Source organism: Budorcas taxicolor, chromosome 7 (assembly GCF_023091745.1).
Source record: "Budorcas taxicolor isolate Tak-1 chromosome 7, Takin1.1, whole genome shotgun sequence".
Classification (NCBI taxonomy): domain Eukaryota; kingdom Metazoa; phylum Chordata; class Mammalia; order Artiodactyla; family Bovidae; genus Budorcas; species Budorcas taxicolor.
In genome coordinates, this window is record NC_068916.1 from 71583067 (window position 1) to 71607539 (window position 24473).

The 24473-nt window shown below is 42.2% G+C and overlaps 1 protein-coding gene across 1 annotated transcript in view; it reads right to left on the minus strand.

Moving 5' to 3' along the window:
- Positions 1-24473, minus strand: part of ATP10B (ATPase phospholipid transporting 10B (putative)) — a 137636-nt gene that overhangs the window by 12706 nt on the left and 100457 nt on the right. Inside the window, exons 15-20 of the mRNA XM_052644143.1 lie at positions 23298-23619; positions 20927-21003; positions 19491-19616; positions 6861-7061; positions 5464-5544; positions 4050-4154 (exon numbers count right to left, since the gene is read on the minus strand). Of these exons, the coding sequence (XP_052500103.1) occupies positions 4050-4154; positions 5464-5544; positions 6861-7061; positions 19491-19616; positions 20927-21003; positions 23298-23619 (912 nt within the window). The remainder of the gene's footprint in view (positions 1-4049; positions 4155-5463; positions 5545-6860; positions 7062-19490; positions 19617-20926; positions 21004-23297; positions 23620-24473) is intronic.

Genomic DNA, 24473 nt, shown 5'->3' on the forward strand with positions numbered 1-24473 from the left:
GGCTTTGTAACTTTAGGGATAAGATTGCTGATTTGGTTTCTAGAATGGTGATTGGCTTATTCAGCCTTGATGAATGATTTTGACTATAGTTTGGTAAATTTTATATTTAAAGGATTTAACTTGGTTTAACTTTTCAGAAAAATATTAAAAATGTTGATTCCATTGACCATTGTATACATGAGATCTGCATCCATGAAAACAGAGGGCTCAACACCATTTTATATAAAGGACTCGAGGATCTGTGGATTTTGGTCTTCACATGAGTCCTGGAACCCATCCCCTGCAGGTACTGAGACAACTGTGTATCCAGGAATTGCAGTCTTTTCCATTTCTAGTACTGTTTTTGTGGCCTTCTCTTTCTGTCTTCTTTTGGATTAGTTTTGTCAGAGGTGAGTTTTTTCCCATTTTTGGCCACACTGTGCAGCATGTGGGAATCTTAGTTCTGTGACTAGGTATTGAACTCATGCCCTTGGCATTAGGAGCATGGAGTCTTAACCACTGGACCCCAGGGAAGTCCCAAGAGGTGAGTTTTCAGTAGGGTTTGAAGAGCTCAGTTTTGGACTTATTGACCTTTGGTTTTTCTCTCATCTTTTTTTCTTTTCTATTTTCTTTAGGTTTACATGGTATTTTTTTTTAAAGTTTCTTAAGTTGAAATTTTAACTTAATTTTTTAAAAATCTTTTTGTTTTTAATAGTAAAAGCTTTAGCTTTATCCCACAAGTTTGCATATATATTTTTTATAGTCATTCAGCAGCAATATTGCTTTTCGGCCTTTTGGCTGAGATCGCAGACGGTAAAGTGTCTGTCTACGATGTGGGAGACTGGGGTTCGATCCCTGGGTTGCGAAGATTCCTTGGAGAAGGAAATTGCAATCCACTCCAGTACTATTGCCTGGAAAATCCCACGGACAGAGGAGCCTGGTAGGCTACAGTCCATGGGGTTGCTAAGAGTCGGACACGACTGAGCGACTTCACGTTCATGTTCAGCAGCAATAAGTGTAATTTCCATCATGATTTACTTTTGACCTCCTGAATGACATGTTTAGATGTGCATCTTTAAATTTCCACGCATGTTAGGCTGTACTTTCATTGTATTTATTAATCTAAATGCATTACTATCAGATAATAGGTTCTTTATGATACTGATTCTTTCAAATTCCTTTGTGATTTAGAATTTGGTCGTTAAATTTTGGGTATATGGTCAGATGTGTTTGAAAGATGCATTTTTGGTATTTGTTTAGAGCAAGATTTTATATATTAGGGCTAACTACATTAGGTCAAGTATGGTAATTTATTCAAAGCTTGATCTGTGTCTGTTTTGATAGAGTTCTATAAAAACACCATTCTAGAATTGTAATTTTTTCCATTTCTCTTCATAGTCACAGGATGAGAAAGTCCTGTCTGATACTTCTGGCCATCATTTCCTTTGTTCTTACTTTTTTCTCTTCCCTACAGCCTAGGGAATTGCTAGTTTCCTATATTCCTCTAATTTCTTTCCTCTCCTTTATGTTTAATCTTAAGTTTTTAATAATCATAAGTATTAAGATACTTGAAGATTTAGGAGGTGCTAAATAAATTAGACGTTTATGGAACAATTTATGGTTGTGTATTTCTCGTCCTATTCATACAATGAAGACTTCAGCATAATTACCTACTGAATAGCCTTTCCTTACCATTACGTTGTTTCTTGCAGTTTTAGCTTTTATTTTCTTTCAGGTTCTTGCATATTTCTTTTTTCCTTTAGTGAGGGTCTATAGGTGGTAGACCTTATAGAGTTTATCTAAAAATGTCATTTTTTTTTTTTTTTTTACCACAGGCTACTAAGAAGGGACAGAAACATGTTATATACAGGTAAGAAGGGGAAAAAAGCAAACATACAGCTGTATTATTTGCCTTTGATCCTTCTGTCTGATAAATCATTTTCTCTTGACTGAATGAATATAGTAATGACCCAGGAGATTTTCGTGGCCCTCTTAGAGAATTAAAATCAATGTTTCTCCACTGGTTGGGTGGGTGTACTTCCCTTGGGAATCTTTTTATTTATCAGTCTTAAGTGAACTATCACTTAAGTGTAGTGATAGTGTACAAATAGTGTAACTGTTTGCTTTTTGGCCTTAAGTCTTTGAAGGTAATTTCTCCACTATTTTTTTGGTTTCTATTGTTTAATTGCTTTTAATTTTCAGGTAATATGTCCATAGTCTCTGGCAGATTTTAAGACTGTTTCTTTAATACTGTACAGTTTTACTACCAGGCACTATATCCAGATTTATTTTGATTCTCAGTGATGACCTCTTTTGTACTTCTCTAAGCATTCTTTCCTTGTTATTCTATGATTTCTATTAGTGGCTGTTGGAACCATGTATTCCAAATATCATTCCTCTTGATTACATTTTCATATTTATGTGGCATTCTGCATGAGTACACAATCCTTTCCAATTTTGGTAGTGTACTCTTAGCCAGTGTCTAGTCTAGAGTGGATTCCACAAATTGCATTTTTAGTTTCAGTGACAAACTTTTTGCATTTTCAAGAGTTCTAAATATTTCCTTAGCTTGGTTCAGTTCCTAGTATTAAAATTATGACTGCCTTCTTCACAGTTTCTGATAAAACTAAGTGGTTTCTCTGGTGGTTCTGAAAGAAATTTATTTAAGCTTGACTGGGCCTTTTTGTTTTTATCACTTAGTTCTATCTGTCATAGCATGGATTGGAACTAAGGGGTTTTCAAGATGGGAACTCTGTGATCTGGGAGCCCCCTTGGGTGGCGGTTATCAGCCACTGCTTGGTCTAGCTTGGGCCAGTAGGGGGAAAGGGAAGGAGTTCCACTGTAGAAGGTTGGGAATACCCTGAGCCTACTTAGGGAAGTTTCTAAACATTTAATACAAATGCTCTCAGAAAGATTTGGTTTTGCCAAGCTGAAATGGTTCTTTCCGTAAAGTGGTCCCCCTGCACCCATCAGTCTTACCTCATCACACTATTGGCACAGAGGTTAAAAGGTCAAGAGTCAGCCAGCTAGGGTTTAGGCTTGCTTCTGTCTTGCACTGCTTGGGGAAAGTTTAACCTCTTTATACTCATTTCTGTATCTGTACGATAGGTTTTTTTTTTTAATTCCCAACAAACACATGCATATGTTGCAAAATGATTTCCACAATAAGTTTAGTAAACATCCATCACTTTGCAATACAGTTGACTCTTGAACAACACAGGTTTGAACAGCATAAGTTCACTTATACACAGATTTTTTTCCCACTAAATACATACTACAGTACTGCATGATACACTGTTGCTTGAATCTGCAGATATGGAACTTCAGATATGGTGGGACAATTGTCAAGTTGCATGTGGATTTTCCCTTGTGTGGAGGATTGGTGCTCCTAAACCCTAAATTGTTCAAGGATCAACTGTGTATGTCAAGTCATTATGTTGTACAGCTTAAACTTATCCAGTGCTGTGTCAATCAGTGTCAATCATATCTAACTAAAAAAAATCCTATCTAAAGGGCTTTGGGAAGTTAAGTAAGAAAGTACATTAAAATCATACAGGTGTGTACCTGGCATGTAATTTTAAGCTCTATGTTTTTTATAATTATCATTGACTGGTTGAATTTAATAAGAAAGCTAGCATTACCATTTTGAATTACTAAAAAGTGATATTTGGACATACTCAAGATATGTTATGTGGAGACAATCTTCTAATCTTTTACCCCCAAATTAAATGGACAGCACTCCTCTGTAACATTGCCTCAAGTATGGTCAGTCAGATGTTTTCCTTGTCTCTCAAACACCCATGAATTTTGAAATTGAAAGTACCTGTTTTGGCAATACACTGCCTCATTGCATTATATGTCTTAGTTTTTTCATCCTGATTAGATGGTGAGCAAGTTGAGGCCAGCAATTTTATCTTCTCTACTTTATCCCTATCAAAGTGGACCATAGGTACGAGTTCAGCATGTGTGTATTCAGTGGACAATGATAAGGAGAAAAGCAGCTCAAATCTGCATGCAGTCGATGGAGAGGAACACAATTTTTTAGGCCCAAAGGGCTTGGGGGCACTTACCCAGGTCTTCATTTCCATTGCCTGGTGCAAGAGGATTGTGGCAAGGGAGATGGTGTTGATGGGTGTCCCAAAGGTAAAAACGTCGATATCAGAGTCCTTGTAGGTCTGCAGAGTAGGAACAAACAGGCAGTGTCAGCTGCGCCCATGGACTGAAGGCCTTAGTTTGGCCAAGTGATTGTAAACCATCAATGAAGGCAGGTGTCAAGGGAGGGAAAGGAATGGGGAGAAGCTGTCCAGCTACCGTCATGTGTAACTGACTGCAGGGACAGATAGGAGGAGGAGTGAGTTGATAGGACTAAACTCTTCAAAATGCATTTGCAGAGGAAGCCATGAAGAGTATCCCAGAGCTCTGCAGAATGAGTAAACAAAAAATTGAGTACCTACCAGGCACAATGCCAACTGCTAAAGATACTCCTGTGTCCACTTTCAAGGAGTTTAGAGTCTGCTAGGCAGGACAAATGTGGTACAGTTTCAGGGTGTAAATGCTAAAATGGAACCAAGTACAAGGCACTTTGGGAGTAGAGATGAGAAATCAGCTGAGACTGTAGTAAGGGGAATTGTTTTCTTGAAAGGAGAGAGAAAAGGCAGATCAGGCAGAGGCCAGAACTGAGGGTGAAAAGTCCAAATCATCCTAGATGGAATAGTCCTAAATGGTAAGTCTGTTGATCATATAGTAAGGGCAAAAGAGGCCTGATTAGGGAGGGTATTGTAAACCGGGAACGTCTGAGAAAGCACAAAATGCTTGCCTCCTCAATATCCATCATGTTGCTGTTTGCAAAAGAATGTGATCTAGAAACTAGGCAGATACCACTGTTTTTCCGGCACAAATTACTCTACATCTGAACTCTTTGTCTGGGAAGAATACAGATATCCTATGCTACATACATTCTCACTCTTTAAACTGGGGAACTGAATTGAGATGGGGCTTGTATCCTGTGCTCCCTGTATTCTTGTTTTATTTCAGATAAGGTAGTAACTCTTATTATCAGAACTTGGAAGCACAAATGTGAATACAAATCAAGAGGTGTAAACTCAAATACCTTCAATGTTCAAGTAAGAAGCAGTAAATGAGCGAGTGAAGATGGCTAGGCATGACACAAAAGGGCATGGTGGGGACTATGACAAACTAGAGAACAGGGGCCCTATCTAAGCAGGGTGGTGAGTCAACTCTGGATTTTGCCATGACCCAGTGTAATAACCGCTTTTAATTTTTCTGAAGCTGGCAGAAATTAAGATGTTTTGGTACAGTATTCTGACTTTCTGAATATGCTGGGTAGGGTGGAGTCTGCAGGCCTCCTATTTGGAGCCCCTGCTCTGAAGTGTCCAGAAAGATACTATTTGTCTGGGATTTCATGTTAACAGGACCAGTTCTACCCTGCTGTTGGTATGGTTAGAATGGGACCATACACCTTACCAGGTAGGGGATAAAGAAACAGACGAGGCTCTGGTAGAACGCATCCGCCATGGAGATCCAGAAAGTCAGCAGGTTATAGCACTGCCAGGAAAGAACACATTGACAGTTACCACCATCCGAGCAAGCCTCTGTTCCTTGTAAGCAGCTTTCCTGTGCATGGCTGGGCCTGACAACGTGGCACTTACAATGTTTCTTACCCTAGAGGCAATGCGATGGAATGATCAAGAGCATAGACCTGGGAGTGACAGGGCCTCAAGTCAAGTTCCAGGCCTGTGCGACCTTAGAGAAAGTCACTAAACCACTTTGGGAATTGTTTCTTCTTCCATAGGAAGTAGATAAAAACAACACCGGCTAGATTTCCTTGAGTTTCAAGAGGTCTAAATACATCTGTGCTTTGGTACCTAGAAAGGGCTCGGCTGATAATGATCATTAATACTAGTGCTAATACAAACTTAAGAGATGCTGAATAGCATCTGAAAAGGAACTCTAAATCACAGCCCAGGATCACGAGTTCCCAAGAGACAGCTCAGTGGCTTTGGAGATGGGCAGAAGCATCTCATTTTGTGCTTCCTTCCCTGGGAACAGTGAAACCATTTACAGTGTATGTTTCTGTTAGATACTAAAGGGATACATTATGCAGCCAACTCACCTATGGGAAGGGGACAATGAGAAGGGCCCAGGATGTAGTCATCTCCACATCTCCCTCGCCTGAAGGGCTGGGGTTGCTAAGTTGTTCTCCACCTATCTCTGGGTGAATATGGGGCTTGGTTCTTCGCTGGTTGGCCACAAAGTTTCACCAGCTCTCAAGCACCACATCTGGCTTTGCCCTCCTTATCTGAGGTGTAGAGCTACCCTAGTGCATAGCGACATCCCTTTTCCCAGAGCTCCTCCTTTGAGGCCATGAGGTTCCCTCACTGCCTCCTGCATCCAGGTTCCCAGCCTGTCTTTGCTGGTCAGACTGCCTGCTGTAGGACCTTCCCAAATCCTTTAGGCCATCAGCGTGGCCTCTGTGCCTTCTAAGAAACTATTTTGATGGCTTTTAGCCCCAGGGATTCCCAAACCAAGCCTTGGGGGTTCTGTTGAAGGCCTGCAAAGATCAGGTAAAAGTGATGCAGTCTTTCTGTAAGCCCTCCTCCCCTTTAACTAGCACAGCCCCATATTAATGTGTGATATAATTAAGAAATAACTAAAAAGAAAAATATCCACCTGGTCCATCACCTTCAACAGCAAATGAGAAACAGGCCAGGAACAGGGAGCAGACTTCCTGGGTCACATGGGAGTAAGTGGCAGAGTGGAGACCAGAACACAGGATTTCCAGCCCAGCACTCCTTCTCTGACACCTCCAGGGACGAGCTGAGGGTCACCTCCCAGTCCCCCTGCCCGCCCGATCCCCTTACCTCGGAGTTCTGGCCGCTCTTGTACAGTTCGGGCACTGCCAAGAGTGTTTCCATAGAGATGTCTTTATCCAGGACTCCGAAGACAAGAGGAGGCAAGGAAGTGAAGAAGAGGTTGAAGAAGATCAGCTGCCAGTAGTCAATCATGGTGGAGCCAGAGAAGCCGCAGAAGAACTGGTACCAGAAGAGCAAGTTGACGTAGCACTGTGGGCAGAGAGCGTGGCCTTGGAAGTGAGGACCCGAAGGCAGCCATCACCAGATGCTGCTTAGGAGCGCTGACAAATAACTGCTCGGACTTGGAGCTTCAGTTCCCTCACTTGTTACATGCAGGGTTGTCTAAGGATTAGAGGTAATTCTCATCCTTAGATTCTGCTATTACTATTACTACTAACCTTCTTCAGGACCTGAAGGGAATTGCATCAACTTGTAGAGTATACTATGGTGGTTTTTGGAGGCAGGGAGGACTGGCTTTGAATCCTCAGTTCTGTCATGTACTAGCTGTGTGACCTAGGACAAATTGTTTAACCTTTCTGAATGTCATCTTGCCACCTTTCGTATGGGAATAGTAGTATATAGACCATGGTCCGTGACACCAAAACGCAGCAAGTAGTTGTGGTTAGTAGTGCAGTAAGAGGAAAGACTGGACCGTGGGCAGGACGGCTGGTGGGAGGAGAACTTCATGAGGAGGTTGACCTCAAAACCCGTTCCTAATGGTCACACAACTGAGGGTGAAGAATAAAATCTTATGCTGAAGTGTTGCTTTATGCTTTCTGAAGATCTTTCCACTCAAGACCTCCTCACTGGAGAAGGGCTGGGTCACAAGTATTGTCTAACATATTGTGATACGGTTTGGTGACTTGACCGAGGTCACAATAACAGCTGGTCCTGGCATTAGAACTAGAACTCAGCTCCATGTGGCTGAGGCACAGAGGGGTAAAGGGTTTTTAATGTAAGGAATCATTCTGCAGGTTTGTGTTCAAGCTAGTATTCTCATCCACTAACTACTGGGCCAGCATTACTTTTAAGAGGCTCTCCATTTATTATTATACTACTAGTAGTAATATTAACATTCATATTATTAATACTACAATTATTATTTGAGCTTCTGTTTGTGATGGGTGTGTGGTAACAGTATATTAGTATAAAGCACATTAGATGGCACAGTGGTAAAGGAACCACCTGCCAATGCAGGAGACGAAAGAGACAGGAGGTCAATCCCTGGGTTGGGAAGATTCCCTGGAGAAGGAAATGGCAACTCATTCCAGTATTCTTGTCTGGAAAATTCCATGGACAGAGGAGCCTGGCAAGGTACTGTCCATGGGGTCATAAAGAATTGGATATGACTCAGCATGCACGCAGCACATTAGTAGATATGCAATATACATAATTTGTCCCAACAACCTAGCAAGATAATGTTATTGCTAATAATATAATAGTACTATATTATATATTATTAAATAATATTTAACATTACTTACAGACGAGGAATTTGAGGCTCTGATATACTCACTTATCCCTTGCCTATGTTCGGAGCTAGGAAGTGGCACAACTAGCCCCTGAGTTTTCAAAGCTTCTTCCTCAACCACTCCAAGCCCTTAGTCCCATCTTTGGATAATGCCGTAACAATGCTGACCCAGATTCTTTCATGCAAGAAGCTCCAACCTTTGGCTTTTCTGCCCAGATGACTAGTGGGGAGTCTGAAAGCGACCCTGGTGCTCTTAGACACACTGGACCTTGCATTTCTCTGTCTGAGGGCTAGGGTCCCCTCCATTGCTGCTCTGGGGCTTCAGGTCACCTCTATCCCACTCTAGTCCCATGATACTTAAAGGGCTTTTCTGCTATCAGTTTTTGATGAAGTTATTTCTCAGAGAAGGAGATTTGGGAAGGAGAGGGCTCAATTTTTGGGAAGGAAAGCCCTCAACAGAGAGGGCTCTGTTTCCCGGGCAGACTGAGTCCCCAAAACAACATCAACCATTTATACCCTTGACAGGGTGGCTTTAAGAAGAACCAAAGTGGTAAAGTCTCCTTGATACTAGTGTTTAGCAATCGTATGGGGCTTTGGTTTTTGTCTCTTGGCTCTTTGAGCACCTTACCTTGCTTCTCTCTCTAGCTGACTGAGAAAGACACTCACTCTTAGTTCCATGTACACACAGGTGGCTTGAATGGCTCAGATGGGGTGACTGACTACACTAAAGTTCCTCGGCCAGTTGGGGCTGGAATTGTGACTTGAGGTTGTAGAATCTTAGGATGCCGGGGCTGGAAGTGACCCATCTACAGACGAGGCCAAGAATAGCAATGGCAGCAATAACAACAGAGACTCCTAAAGCACTTCCTAGGTGCCAGGTTCTGTACTGACCCATTCAGTCCACTTACAAGCCTTATGAGGCAGTCACTGCTATCCTTATTTTACAAATGAGGAAACTGAGCTTCAGAGAGGTCAAGTCATGCGGCTAGGGTTACAGACTAGTAAGTAACAAAGTACAAGACCTAGATGTTCAGGCTAACCAATATGCTGCTAAAACACCAATGGATCACTGAAGAAATCAAAGAGGAAATCAATACATAGAGACAAATGACAGCGAAAACACAATGATCCAAATCCTATGGGATGTAGCAAAAGCAGTTCAAAGAGGAAGTTTATAGCAATACAATCTTATCTTGGGCTTCCAATCTGGTGCAGTGGTAAAGAATCTGCCTACCAATGTAGGAGACACGGGTTCAATCTCTGAGTTGGTAAGATTCCTGAGAGCAGGAAATGTATTCATTTCCACGCCAGTATTCTTGCTTGGGAAATCTCACGGAGAGAGGAGCCTGGTGGGCCACAGTCAGTGGGGTCCCAAAGAGTTGGACATGACTGAGCACAAACATACATGCACAATTTTACCTCAGGAAACCAGAAAAATCACAAAGAAACAACCTAACTTTATGTCTAAAGCAACTAGAGAAAGAAGAACAAACAAAACCCAAGGATAGAAGGAAAGAAATCTTAAAGATTAGGGTAGAGATAATGAAATAGAGATGAAAGCAATAAAAATGATCAATGAAACTAAAAGCTTGTTCTTTGAAAAGATAAAAACATTGATAAACCTTTAGCCAGACTCTCAAGAAAAAAAGGGAGGCCTCAAATCAATAAAATTAGAAATGAAGAAGGATACCTGTTACAACAGACACCACAGAAACACAAAGGATCATGGAAGACTACTACAAGCAACTATATGCCAATGAAATGGACAGATGCTTAGAAAGGTACAATCTCCCAAGATGGCTCCACAGGCGAATCCCATCAAACACTTAGAGAAGAGCTAACACCTATCCTTCTGAACCTGTTCTAAACAACTGGAACACTCCCAAACTCATTCTATGAGACCATCATCACTCTGATACTAAAATCAGACAAAGATACCACCCACACAAATTACAGGCCAATATCACTGATAAAAATAGATACAAAAGTTAAGTCACTCAGTCATGTCTGACTCTCTGCGACCCTGTGGACTGTAGCCCACCAGGTGCCTCCGCCCATGGGATTCTCCAGGCAAGAATACTGGGGTGGGTTGCCATTTCCTTCTCCAGGGGATCTTCCCGACCCAGGGATCAAACCCAGGTCTCCTGCATTGTAGGCAGACGCTTTAATCTCTGAGCCACCAGGGAAGCCCTGCTGCTGTTGCTGCTGCTAAGTCACTTCAGTCATGTCCGACTCTGTGCAGCCCCATAGACGGCAGCCCGCCAGGCTCCCCTGTTCCTGGGATTCCCCCATTCCTGGGATTCTCCAGGCAAGAACACTAAAGATGCAAAAATCATCAACAAAAGACTAGCAAACCAAATCCAACAACACATTAAAAGGATCATGATCAATTGGATTTATTCCAGGGATGCAAGGATTTTTCAAGATCTGCTAATCAGTCCGTTATAGCACATTAACAAATTGAAGAATAAAAACCATATGATCATCTCAATAGATGCAGAAAAGCTTTTGACAAAATTCAACACCCATTTAATATAAAAATTCTCCAAAAAGTGGGCATAGAAGGAACATACCTCAACATAACCCCACACACCTATGGTCAACCTACGGCAAAAAAATGCAAGAGTATACAATGGAGAGAAGACAGTCTCTCTAATAAGTGGTGCTGGGAAAACTAGACAACTACACATAAAAGGATGAAACTAGAACATTCTCTAATACCATATACAAAAATAAACTCAAAATGGTTTAAAGACTTAAATATAAAACATGACACCATAAAACTCCTAGAAGAGAACATAGGTAAAGCATTTTCTGACATAAATCATACCAATGTTTTCTTAGGTCAAGGCACTAGAAATAAAAGCAAAACTAAACAACTGGGACCTAATCAAACTTACAGGCTTCTGCACAGTAAAACAAACCATAAAACGAAAAGACAACCTATGAACTGAAAGAAAATATTGCGAATGAAGCAACCAATAGGGGATTAATCTCCAAAATATACAAATACATGAAACTCAACTCAATATATATGAAAAAAAACAAACTACTCAGTCAAAAAATTGGCAGATATAAATAGACATTTCTCCAAGGAAGACATACAGATGGTCAAAAAGCACAGGAAAATATGCTCAACATCACTAGTTATTAGAGAAATGCAAGTCAAAACTATAATAAGGTTTCACCTTAAAGCAGTGACTGAGCGACTTCACTTTCACTTTCATAGCAGTCAGAATTACCATCATCAAAAAGTCTACAAACAATAAACGCTGGAGAGGGTGTGGAGAAAAGGGAACCTCCAATAGTGTTGGTGAGAATGTAAATCAGTACAATTGTTATGGGGAACAGTTTGGAAGTTCCTTAAAAAACTAAAAATAGAACTTACTATATGATCCAGCAAGCCAACTCCTGGGTATACATCCAGAGAAAATAACTTGAAAAGATACATGCATTCAATATTCATTGCAGCACAATTTACAATAGCCAAGACATGGAAGCAACCTCAATGTCCATCAACAGATGAATGGATACAGAAGATGAGGTATATATATACACAATGGAATGTTTCCCCAGCCATAAAAACAATGATATAATGCCATTTACAGCAACATGGTAATAGAGATAATCATACTAAATAAAGTCAGAGAGAAAGATAAATATCATATAGTATCACTTATATGTGGAACCTAAAAAATGATACAAATGAACTTATTTACAAAAGAGAAATAGAACTATGGATTTTGAAAACGAAAGGTTATCAAAGGGGAAAGGTGGGGGGAGATTGGGATTAACATGTACACTCTATAAAATCCATAATCAACGAGGACCTATTGTATAGCACAGGGAACTCTGCTCAATAGTCAGCAATATATATAAGAAAATTTGGGAAAGAGTGGATAGGATATATGTATATGTCTGAATCACTATTGTACAACAGAAACTAATGACAATTTTACGTTTATAAACATAAATTAAAATTACAAACATTATAAATCAACTATACTCAAAAATTAAAAAGAAATAATCTACTATATTATTAGATTATCTTGGCGCAGGAGGGCCGAGGGAGCTACTCCACATTCAAGGTCAGGAGGCGTGACCTTGTCCAAGGTAAGGAGCAGCATCTGTGCTTTGCTGGAGCAGCCCTGAAGAGATACCCCACGTCCAAGGTAAGAGAAACCCAAGTGAGACAGTAGGTGTTGCTAGAGGGCATCAGAGGGCAGACACTGACACCATACTCACAGAAAACTAGTCAATCTAGTCACATGGACCACAGCCTTGTCTAACTCAATGAAACTAAGCCAGGCCATGTGGGGCCACCCAAGATGGGCGGGTCATGGTGGAGAGGTCTGACAGAATGTGGTCCACTGGAGAAGGGAATGGCAAACCACTTCAGTATTCTTGCCTTGAGAACCCCATGAACAGTATGAAAAGGCAAAATGATAGGATACTAAAAGAGGAGCTCCCCAGGTCAGTAGGTGCTCAATATGCTACTGGAGATCAGTGGAGAAATAACTCCAGAAAGAATGAAGGGATGGAGCCAAAGCAAAAACAATACCCAGCTGTGGATGTAACTGGTGATAGAAGCAAGGTCCGATGCTGTAAAGAGCAATATTGCATAGGAACCTGGAATGTTAGGTGCATGAATCAAGGCAAATTGGAAGTGGTCAAACAGGAGATGGCAAGAGTGAAGGCTGACATTCTAGGAATCAGCGAACTAAGATGGACTGGAATGGGTGAATTTAACTCAGATGACCATTATATCTACTACTGTGGGCAGAAATCCCTTAGAAGAAATGGAGTAGCCATCATGGTCAACAAGAGTCTGAAATGCAGTACTTGGATGCAATCTCAAAAACAACAGAATAATCTCTGTTCATTTCCAAGGCAAACCATTCAATATCACACTAATCCAAGCCTATGCCCCAACCAGTAACACTGAAGAAGCTGAAGTTGAATGGTTCTATGAAGACCTACAAGACCTTTTAGAACTAACACCCAAAAAAGATGTCCTTTTCATTATAGGGGACTGGAATGCAAAAGTAGGAAGTCAAGAAACACCTGGAGTAACAGGCAAATTTGGCCTTGGAATACGGAATGAAGCAGGGCAAAGGCTAATAGAGTTTTGCCAAGAGAATGCACTGTCATTGCAAACACCCTCTTCCAACAACACAAGAGAAGACTCTACACATGGACATCACCAGATGGTCAACACCAAAATCAGATTGATTGTGCTCTTTGCAGCCAAAGATGGAGAAGCTCTATACAGTCAACAAAAACAACTGGGATCTGACTGTGGCTCAGATCATGAACTCCTTATGGCCAAATTCAGACTTAAATTGAAGAAAGTAGGGAAAACCACTAGACCAATCAGGTATGACCTAAAATCCCTTATGATTATACAGTGGAAGTGAGAAAGAGATTTAAGGGACTAGATCTGATAGACAGATTGAACTATGAACGGAGATTGAACTATTGAACTATGAACGTCCTGATGAGCTATGAACGGAGGTTCATGACATTGTACAGGAGATAGGGATCAAGACCATCCCCATGGAAAAGAAATGCAAAAAGGCACAATGGTTGTCTGAGGAGGCCTTACAAATAGCTGCGAAAAGAAGAGAACTGGAAAGGAAAGGAGAAAAGGAAAGATATAAGCATCTGAATGCAGAGTTCCAAAGAATAGCAAGGAGAGATAAGAAAGCTTTCCTCAGCGATAAATGCAAATAGAGGAAAACAACAGAATGGGAAAGACTAGAGGTCTCTTCAAGAAAATTAGAGATACCAAGGGAATATTTCATGCAAAGATGGGCTCAATAAAGGACAGAAATGGTATGGACCTAATAGAAGTAGAAGATAGTAAGAAGAGGTGGCAAGAATACACAGAAGAACTGCACAAAATATATCTTCACAACCCAGATAATCACGATGGTGTTATCACTCACCTAGAGCTAGATGTCCTGGGATCTGAAGTCAAGTGGTCCTTAGAAAACATCACTATGAACAAAGCTAGTGGAGGTGATGGAATTTCAGTTGAGCTATTTCAAATCCTGAAAGATGATGCTGTGAAAGTGCCGCACTCAATATGCCAGCAAATTTGGAAAACTCAGCAGTGGCCACAGGACTGGAAAAGGTCAGTTCTCATACCTAGCCCAAAGAAAGGCAATGCCAAGGAATGTTCAAACTACCACACAATTGCACTCATCTCACATGCTAGTAAAGTAATGTTCAAAATTCTCCAAGCCAGGCTTTAGCAGTACGTGAACCGTAAACTTCCAGATGTTCAAGCTGGTTTTAGGAAAGGCAGAGGAACCAGAGATCCAATTGCCAACATCCGCTGGATCATCAAAAAAGCAAGAGAGTTCCAGAAAAACATCTATTTCTGCTTTATTGACTATGCCAAAGCCTTTGACTGTGTGGTTCACAATAAACTGTGGAAAATTCTTCAAGAGATGGGAATAACCTGACCTGCCTCTTGAGAAACCTATATGTGGGTCAGGAAGCAATAGTTAGAACTGGACATGGAACAACAGACTGGTTCCAAATGGGAAAAGGAGTACGTCAAGGCTGTATATTGTCACCCTACTTATTAACTTATATTCAGAGTATGTCATGAGAAATGCTGGGCTGGAAGGAGCACAAGCTGGAATCAAGATTGCTGGGAGAAATATCAATAACGTCAGATATGCAGATGATACCACCCTTATGGCAGAAAGTGAAGAGCAACTAAAAAGCCTCTTGATGAAAGTGAAAGAGGAGAGCGAAAAAGTTGGCTTCAAGCTCAACATTCAGAAAACTAAGATCATGGCATCTGGTCCCATCACTTCATGGGAAATAGATGGGGAAACAGTGTCAGACTTTATTTCTTTGGGCTCCAAAATCACTGCAGATGGTGATTGCAGCCATGAAATTAAAAGACACTTACTCCTTGGAAGGAAAGTTATGACCAACCAAGATAGCATATTCAAAAGCAGAGACATTACTTTGCCAGCTAAGGTCCATCTAGTCAAGGCTATGGTTTTTCCAGTTGTCATGTACGGATGTGAAATTTGGACTGTGAAGCAAGCTGGGCACCGAAGAATTGATGCTTTTGAACTGTGGTGTTGGAGAAGACTCTTGAGAATCCCTTGGACTGCAAGGAGATCCAACCAGTCCATTCTGAAGGAGATCGGTCCTGGGTGTTCTTTGGAAGGACTGATGCTAAAGCTGAAACTCCAATACTTGGCCACCTTACATGAAGAGTTGACTCATTGGAAAAGACTCTGATGCTGGGAGGTTTTGGGGGCAGGAGGAGAAGGGGACGACAGAGGATGAGATGGCTGGATGGCATCACCGATTCGATGCACATGAGTTTGAGTGAACTCCGGGATTTGGTGATGGACAGGGAGGCCTGGCGTGCTGGGATTCATGGGGTCGCAAAGAGTCAGACACAACTGAGCGACTGAACTGAACTGAATCTAATATAAAAAAGTGAAGCTGTATTAAATCTAAAAATAAAAAAAAATTCAAGATTTCTGACCTTTTTTCTTGGACTTTTACTACCATATTATTTTACTGCTCCACCAGGGATTTTCAATTAGAGACATATGCACAGTACACCCATATAGCTCAGTAGTAAAGCATCTAGCTGCCAATGCAGGAGACATGGGTTCGATCCCTGGGTTGGGAAGACCCCTTGGAGTAGGAAATGGCAACCCACTCCAGTATGCTTGCCTGGGAAGTCCCATGGACAGAGGAGCCCGGTGGGCTGCAGTCCATGGGGTCACACGGAGTCCAACACGACTGAGCGCACGTGCACCTCTGCACAGCGCACCAGTGCTGCTTCCGTGCTGGGCCTGTGTTGACCCAGGAATGTCTGTTACCGGTCCATGATACAAAATTGAAAGTCAGCTTTTAGAAACTTATATAAGCAATCTGACAGAGTCGTTCATGTCTGTTGAATGTAACAAACAATTTGAACATGTGTTTAAATGCTTGGCACAGTATCCCAGGTTACAGGTGTGACCAAACTCCTCCCTGTATGGTTCCTGATCTACACTCTTATACTTCCTTTATAACTTCCTTACTGCCTTGTGTTTTTTACTGAAAGTCACTTACGCTTCATTTTGGAATTAGATATAACATACGTTATAAAATGATGAGTAAACTTCCTGAAATATTTCCTGTAAGGACTGAGGTTGTCAAACGTCTCCTCCTTTGTCAGGGAATGGAGTAACTCATAGTTGCATCTTGTCTTTCAGGCAATAGCTTAAATGCTACTTTCTTCTGGATTGATTGGGTTAAAGTCTTCTGGCAATATGTTCATGGCACCCTGATCTTCCTCTAGGGGAGATACGCCAAGAAAATGTTTTAAAAGTTTTCATTTCTTTCCCCCTGTTCCAGTGCTTGTCAAGCTTTAAGGTTCCTATGGATCACCCAGGGATCTTTCTGACAATGCAGATTCCAAGGTAGATGGCCTGGAGTGCAGCCCAAGGATCCCATTTTTAACAAGCATCAATATGATGCTAATGCTGCTGATCCAAGAACCACATTTTGAGAAGATTTATTGAAACCAGGCGGTGACAAACTACATTCTGCTTGTCAAGTCCAGCCATAAATAAAGTTTTACTGGGACAGTCGCAGTGATTCATTTGCATATTGCCTGTAGCAGCTAGAGTGGAGCTGAGCTGGTATAACAGAGTGACAGAGGCTGTACTTCCACCAAGCAGATCGTATTGATGAGTAGACCCTTTGTAGAAAAAGTTTGCTAAGCCCTGATTTAGACCATACACCTCACGAGAGCAGGGAACATATCTATCTAGATGTCTGCTCCATATCCAGTGCCTGATACTGTTCAATAATTATCTGAATAAACGAATTACATCTTGGTAGTTCTATTGTCCTAACAGCCAACCTGGAGTTTGAACATGAAAGTGTGTTTCCTTCCCCCACAGGTCATGTTAGGACCTTGCTTGATTCTACTTGCTCTGCCTGGCTGAAATCTCTGCACCCCGAGGGGAGAGTGCTGAACTCCGTGATGGCAGATGGCATGGCTGAGATTGGGTGTCTGCTTTTCCTCCCAAGAAGCTACAGTGCATAATTAATTCATTGTTCACATTTCAGAGCAAGCAGGGTTTTAATCCCCTCTGAAATTGGTTTCGGATGTGGAAGTCATAGTTCTCCACCGTCTAATTGCAAAGGGGAGATAATACGGCATCGGTATTGAAATTTCAAGCACGGCATGGGGCTGGAAATAAATATCATTTAAGCTTTGAAAGCATGCCTGGCTGGAAACGTTTCCTTTTCTATTTCACAAATTTAATGCAGAGAAGTTGTGCTTATTCAAAAGAATGATTCTTTTGGAGACAAGGAGAAAAAACATTAAATGGGGGCATTTTAAATTCTAAATAAGCAGTCTTTCAAGTCAGAGACTTGTTTGCATAGACTTGTTGAAATCATGGTGCCATACAGTTTCTCAAATTTACATTATTAGTTGTCATGCTGCTTATTTACATATACATTGAACTCTGCACAGAAATGCTTATTCCCGAGTCAGGGTAACTATGACGGTGCCTGAAAGCAGGACTGGGAGACAGGTATATGCCATTTTGTAATTTCTATTGGCCTGATACGTTTCCCTTCCATCACTCTGGTCTTAATCCTCCCCTTTTCCTTATGCAAACAGGATTCTATCTGGAGTCTCCTGGGAATTATTTAAAGGTCCCTGAACTGGATAATGGGAAACGCAGACCCTGTTTCCTCACTTAGTAAGGCAGTGCTCTGGCTTCTTCCTATGCCCATTGTTAATCATGTGCTTTGCAAACAACAACCTCTGACAGTTTTAATACCTCAGCTGGTGTGTGCCTGCTTTGGGCCCTTATCAACAAGACAGAAATACACGTTTTTTTAAGAGAATCAATAATAGCTCATAATGACTATTTCTATAGTGCTACATGCTACCAGAGCTCTGATGATAAAGCCTCTTGATAATAGTCTCTGAGGACAGATAGAGTCCTAGTCCCCCATGTTATTGATGAGGGAATCAAGGCTCAGAGAAGTTAAGTAACTCAAGTTCACCCAGCGTATTAAAGTCAGCCAGACTAAAACCCAGATGATCACTGTACTCTAAGTATTTTTGCAAATAGATACTTAAAAAAATTATTTTTGGCTGTACCACACAGTATGGGGGATCTCAGTTCTTTGATCAGGGATTGAACCCATGTTCTCTGCACTGGAAGTACAGAGTTTTAATCACTGGACCACTAAAGAAATGACAAGTCCTGGCTGGGAAGGCTGGCAATGCTGAAGTGATATGTAGGGTCTTGGGTCCTAAAGCTTTCTCTTCACTCTCCCAAGAGGCAGAATGGGGCTCTTGCATTGGTCTGTCTCTATCTGGGGAGGAAACCTTAGCTACAAGACACACTAGCTGATCTTCCAGTCCTTCCTCCTTGCAGTCAGAAAGCTCAATTATGGAGTCCCTCTGAGAGTTACAATAGCAGTACCAATGATAAAAAAAAGAATGGCTAATTTTAGAGGTGATCACTACATGCCAATCACTTTCTACACAAGCTGTCATTTCATCTTCATAGCAAGCATATGAGAAAGCTACTATCACCATCCCCATTTTTCAGATGGGGAAACGAAGGTATGAAGCCATTGCTGAATACAGGAACCTCTATTTGAATCAAATCTGATCTGACTCCAGTGCATGCTTGGAACTACTCACAGTACTGCCTATGCGCCACATGCTTTCCAGATAGCATTGCTAGTCACAATAACCTCACTGAATAGTACTAGCCCCATTTTATCAGAGAAGAAATTGAGGCCCAGAGAACTGAATTGTCTTGCCCAAGGTTCCCTGGTGGCTCAGATGGTAAAGTGTCTGCCTGCAATATGGGAGACCTGGGTTCGATCCCTGGGTCGGGAAGATCTCTGGGAGAAGGAAATGGCAACCCACCCCAGTACTCTTGCCTGAAAAATCCCATGGATGGAGGAGCCTGGTAGGCCTCAGTCCATGGGGTTGCAAAGAGTCAAACATGACTGAGAGACTTCATAAGTACAAGGTCACTGAGCTGCTAAGGGACATTTGCAGGATTCAAAATCCCGGTCAGCCTGACTCATTCCCTTATGCTGAGATGCCTTGTCTGCCTGGGAGCAGGGTGGGAGGTTGCAGCCGGGCTACTTACCACGTTCTTGTAGAAGTAGTATACCACCATCCTGGCCAGGCGCGAGTAACACCAGTGGCCATGCACAAGCAGCAGCTTCTTGAGGTGTCTGAAGCGGGAGATGGCAAAGTCGCTGGACATGACAGCCTGAGAGGCAGAGCAGACATATCGGCTTCCGTCCACAGCAGCTAATGGACCAAAGAGGCTCCCCTGAGGGTGGTGCTCTGTTCTAAGGTCTGCAGTAGGTAAGGCCTGAAAGACCCTTTGTCACATATAGCACCCTTGGATGACTTTTTGGACTCTGACACTCCCCTGCCCCTCCTCTGGGAAATCTGGATCTCACTAGAATCCAAGGAGGGTGGCCAGAAGGGACCAGTGGTCTGGTCTGGCTCTTCCCCTCCTTCCACTTATCCAACAAGCATTTACTATGAACCAGTGTGTGCTGAGCACCATGCTAGGCATGTGATGGTTGAGCAGAGACTGGGGGCTTCCGTGCAAATTATCCTCAAACCTCTCAATACCCTTGGCCACCTCCCGAGGCAGGCCTTCCACTCCAGTCTCAGGTGGAGATGCTGGTTGGATAGCTGTTTCTTTCTGCAGAGCCAAAATGTGTCTTCTGCCCTTGGGATGACTCAGAACTAGACCCAGTTCATATTACTTTTCAGAGTAGGAGGTTTGGACATGCCTGGTTATAAATCCTAGTCAGAGTCTTGGTCAAGGTGTTTAACCTCTCTCAGCCTGTTTCCTCATCAGAAAAAAGTGGAATAACAATCCCTAACACACAGGGTGGCAGTGACTGCTGAAACTGGGGTAATAAATGCGAAGTGCAAATAGAGTGCTAGCCTATGACAGACACTCAAAAAGTGACAATGTTCGTTCTTCCTCACCAACAAATTTAGGTAACACCTAATATCTGTGCTGGTGGTGGGAACACAGTTGTTAATGGTTCAAAACTACAAAGTGGGGGTCTGTCTTAATGGGGAACACAGCAGCTCAAGTTGGTATGCTTGTTCCAGGCTGAATTTTGAGTAATTTTGGTACAAGCAATGTGTAGGTCCATCTAGCCATCACAGCTAAAATGGCAATTGAAAATTGTTTTCCAGTTGCTCACAAAGGGTATTGCAACCTTGATGTGGGTAGGGGTTGCAAGGAGGAAACATGGAATCAGGGGGAAACTTAGTTTTTCCTGAATGGCTGAGTACTATTTGGCTTTAGATTACAGGTATGGTCAGCTGTCTGTAAAAAGCCAAGCATCTTTTGATCTCTATTCTGAAGGACTGGCCAGTAGGGATGTGGTGATAGAGGTTATGTATAGGCAGGGAAGCCCCCTGCCTCTCAGATGAAAATTCTGCAAAGCTCTTTAGGAGTTCCTCCAACACTGAGGGGGAATTCCTTAATTCACCAATAAGGATAAAGGAGAGTAAGAAAGTAACAAGAAGAGTTGAAGGCACTGATACCTGCATGCCTTCCTGTCCAGATATTCCAATCCCAATATCGGCAGCTTGAATCATGCTTACATCATTTGCTCCATCACCTGAAAGGAAAGTAGTCATGAGATCCTGGTCCAACTGCTGTGAGACAATGAGAAGCTTTATACAAGTGGCTCTCGATTGTCTCTATTTGCACATAATTGAATCCTTTTAATGTTGCTTTGAATAGTCCTCTGGAAAAGCCATCCTTACAGTCACTTAGCCTGAGAGATGTCTTTTCCTCTTTGGACGAGAAATCCTACTTTTCTTTTATCGTTCAACAAATACATACATTCACATGCCACCTTTCATACCAGCATTGTCAAATGGATTTTTGTGTGATAGAAATGTCCTGTTCTTTATTGTCCAATTTGAAAACCATTAGCCTCCTATGAACGCTGAAATGTGAATGGTGAATTTCTGTTTAGTTTGAAGTGTAACACTGAATAGCCACACATAGCAGGTGGCAACCATTTTGGACAGAACAACTCTGACAACCGTGAGATCTTTTTCACAAGCCTGGCTTTTTCCAATGCCTTATCCTTCAGACTAAAGTTAAGCAAACTTTTTCTGTAAAGGGCCAAATGATAAATATTATAGATTTTGTGGGCCAAGATGCAATACTGAACAACTGTTCTTTCTGAATGACAAACAGATTTTTACACATTTTACCGGTAAAAACACAAAATCCATTCTTAGCATCTCTACAGAAACATGCAGTGGGCTAAACTCAGCCCGAGGGCCACAATTTGTAGACTGAAATGACTTCCTTTCTCTCCTGGCCCCACCTGTTTTTCTAGTAGGGTCTCATAATAGTGTGGAAATATATGATATTATAAAGAATACGCAATTGAGAGAGAGAATTTTCTCCTAATTGTCTAGCAACAAAATTTATTAATCTTAAAAATGCTGCCATTGTAACTAGCTGTTACTCTTCTAAGGATGCTTTCCTTGCTAGCATAGCAGTGCATACTTTTCCTCTTCCCCGTGGCAGAACAAACCTGCCCTTTAACCTCTTCTGTTGGCAAGCCAGGGCAAGTAGAGGTGTGGAATTCTATTTTTTGCCCTGCTGGTTTGTTTCTGCTGTGGTGGCACTGAAGCCAGCCCTTTACTTCAGGGAGTAATCCTGGGCTATTGCCTTAAATGTGTCTGAAGCTTTCAAGAGGACAATTTAGGGATTGAAATTAGGATGCAGTTGGTAAAACTCTGCTCCCTGTATTCTTTCTGCCTATCCCCTCCTTTTTTTTTTTTTTTTTCTCCTGGTTTTGAACTGCTTTTACCTGAAGACCAAGAGGGAAAAAAACCAAAAACCAACCCTGTACCCCTGTGAAAAAACAAAAAACCAATAACCAAGTAAAGTAGGTCTCTTATTTGAAATGCCAGGAAAGAAAATTTCTTTCCATATCTGTGTAGGAGGAAGAAAACCTGAACCATCTGTTAGGATGTCCCTAAATGAAAGCAATGTTTACCATGTGCTTGGTGTGCGCTGAGTACAGGATGGAATTAAGTAAGACTGACACTGTCCCTCCATTCAAGGAACTCGTGGTCTCCTGGGCAGCCCATCGCCAAGTCATAAAAGTGCTGTGGAGCCAGCAGAGTGTACGGGAAAGGAACACTGGTGTGATTAGAGGGGGTTTTACAGAGGAAATGACTTGAGCAAAGGCCAGGAGGTGAGAGAGAATGAGGATCCTGGAGAATGGTAAGCAGCCTCCTATGGCTGAATGTTGGGGGGAGGCAGGTAGCTGGAGAGGTAATGGAATCCAGATCACAAAGATTCTTATAATCCAGGTTTGGATGTTTCTGGAAGGTTTGAAGTAAGGACAGTTTTAATTTCTCTGCTTCAACCACGACTAAAATTTAATCTCCTATAAGGAATTTTTCATCAACCTACAAGCCACCATTTATTGAGGGTATGCTTTATGTGGAGTCTTGTATTTAGAAATGAATGTATATACATTCATTTAAATGTGGGGCAGGCTCCACTTTTAAAATCTCCCCACACTCAGCAGAATATCAAGTCCACAGACCCCGGTGGTGCATGGTATTAGAACTGAAGGGGACATGGTCTGCATTCCAGAACTGAGGGAGCATGAGTGTATACTGATCTACCTGGATGTTCTGAACTTGGCTTTGGCCTCCATCCAAGTCCTGATGTTTCCTTAGCAGAGAACCTGGGTTCGCTCTCCCGTTCTGCTTAGCCTGTCTGCTCTGCTGTCATGTCTTGACTGTCACTTTGACAGTGCCCTCAGCCTCAGCATCCTGACTGTGATGCCTAACCTCCCGGCTCTGGTCCAGGTGTCATGTCAGAGTGGCCTTGCCCAGTCCCCCTCCCCCTCCCCCATCTCTACATGCCAGGTACCTATGGAAAGGGTCATGGCTCTCAGCCTGTCCCGCACCAGCTTGACCAACATGCTCTTCTGCAGCGGGGTGGAGCGGCAGCACAGGACAGAGCGGCAATACCGGGTCAACTCCAGAAATTTCTCCTCCAGTTTCCCCTGGAAAATGGCATTTAGGGTCTTCCCGTCAATGACCAATCCAACATCTGGGGCTGCAGCTCCTGAGGCAGAGGGTGGTGTCGCAGAAGGTAGGCGGAACCCAGAGAGCTTGCCGTCTGGCTTCAGAGGGCCATGACATTGCTTTACCTCTTCCAGTGCCAAGTTGAGGATGGAGTCACACGTTTCCTGTAAAGAGTATAAAGAGCAGAATAATCAATTTGGTGTTAGTAAGCAACACTGGGAACATAGGTTAAAAGCCTCACTTTATCCTCTGGTATAAGAGTTATAAAACTCTACTACCATAGAGATGGCCTGGGAATCACTCTCTGATTTTGACATTTCTCTGCAGTATTTCAAACAGCATCAGAGTAAGAATAACTTGGAACCACATTAATGGCCCAAAGAGAGAGTGAGCTTGGGAATGAGAGTGAAGAGAGCTCAGTAAGATGGGGACTGATACAGGGATGGTATCATTTATAAATGATACTGATGAGATGGTAAATGATGGCAATGCGTCAGGCTGGTATTGGGCTTTTCATTTCTTACAAATCATTTCCCTTCTCTTTTGTGCCTCAGAACATACCTGTGTGGTAGGTAGGGTGGGTATTACTGACTTTAGCTTAGAGATGAGGAAATTGAAACTGAAATTCTTAGTAAGTTGTCTAAAGTCATCCAATTTAGTAGTGGAGGCAGATCATTATGATTCGACTTGTGGCTTTGTAATTGAAAAAATACATTGTTTATTTATCATTGGTACAAATGTATTGGTCACACTGGTTGAAACTGACCATGTATACCATCCTAAAAGAGATCAGTCCTGGGTGTTCATTGGAAGGACTGATGCTAAAGCTGAAACTCTAATACTTTGGCCACCTCATGCGAAAAGTTGACTCATTGGAAAAGACCCTGATGCTGGGAGGGATTGGGGGCAGGAGGAGAAGGGGATGACAGAGGATGAGATGGCTGGATGGCATCATCAACTCGATGCACATGAGTTTGAGTGAACTCTGGGAGTTAGTGATGGACTGGGAGGCCTGGCG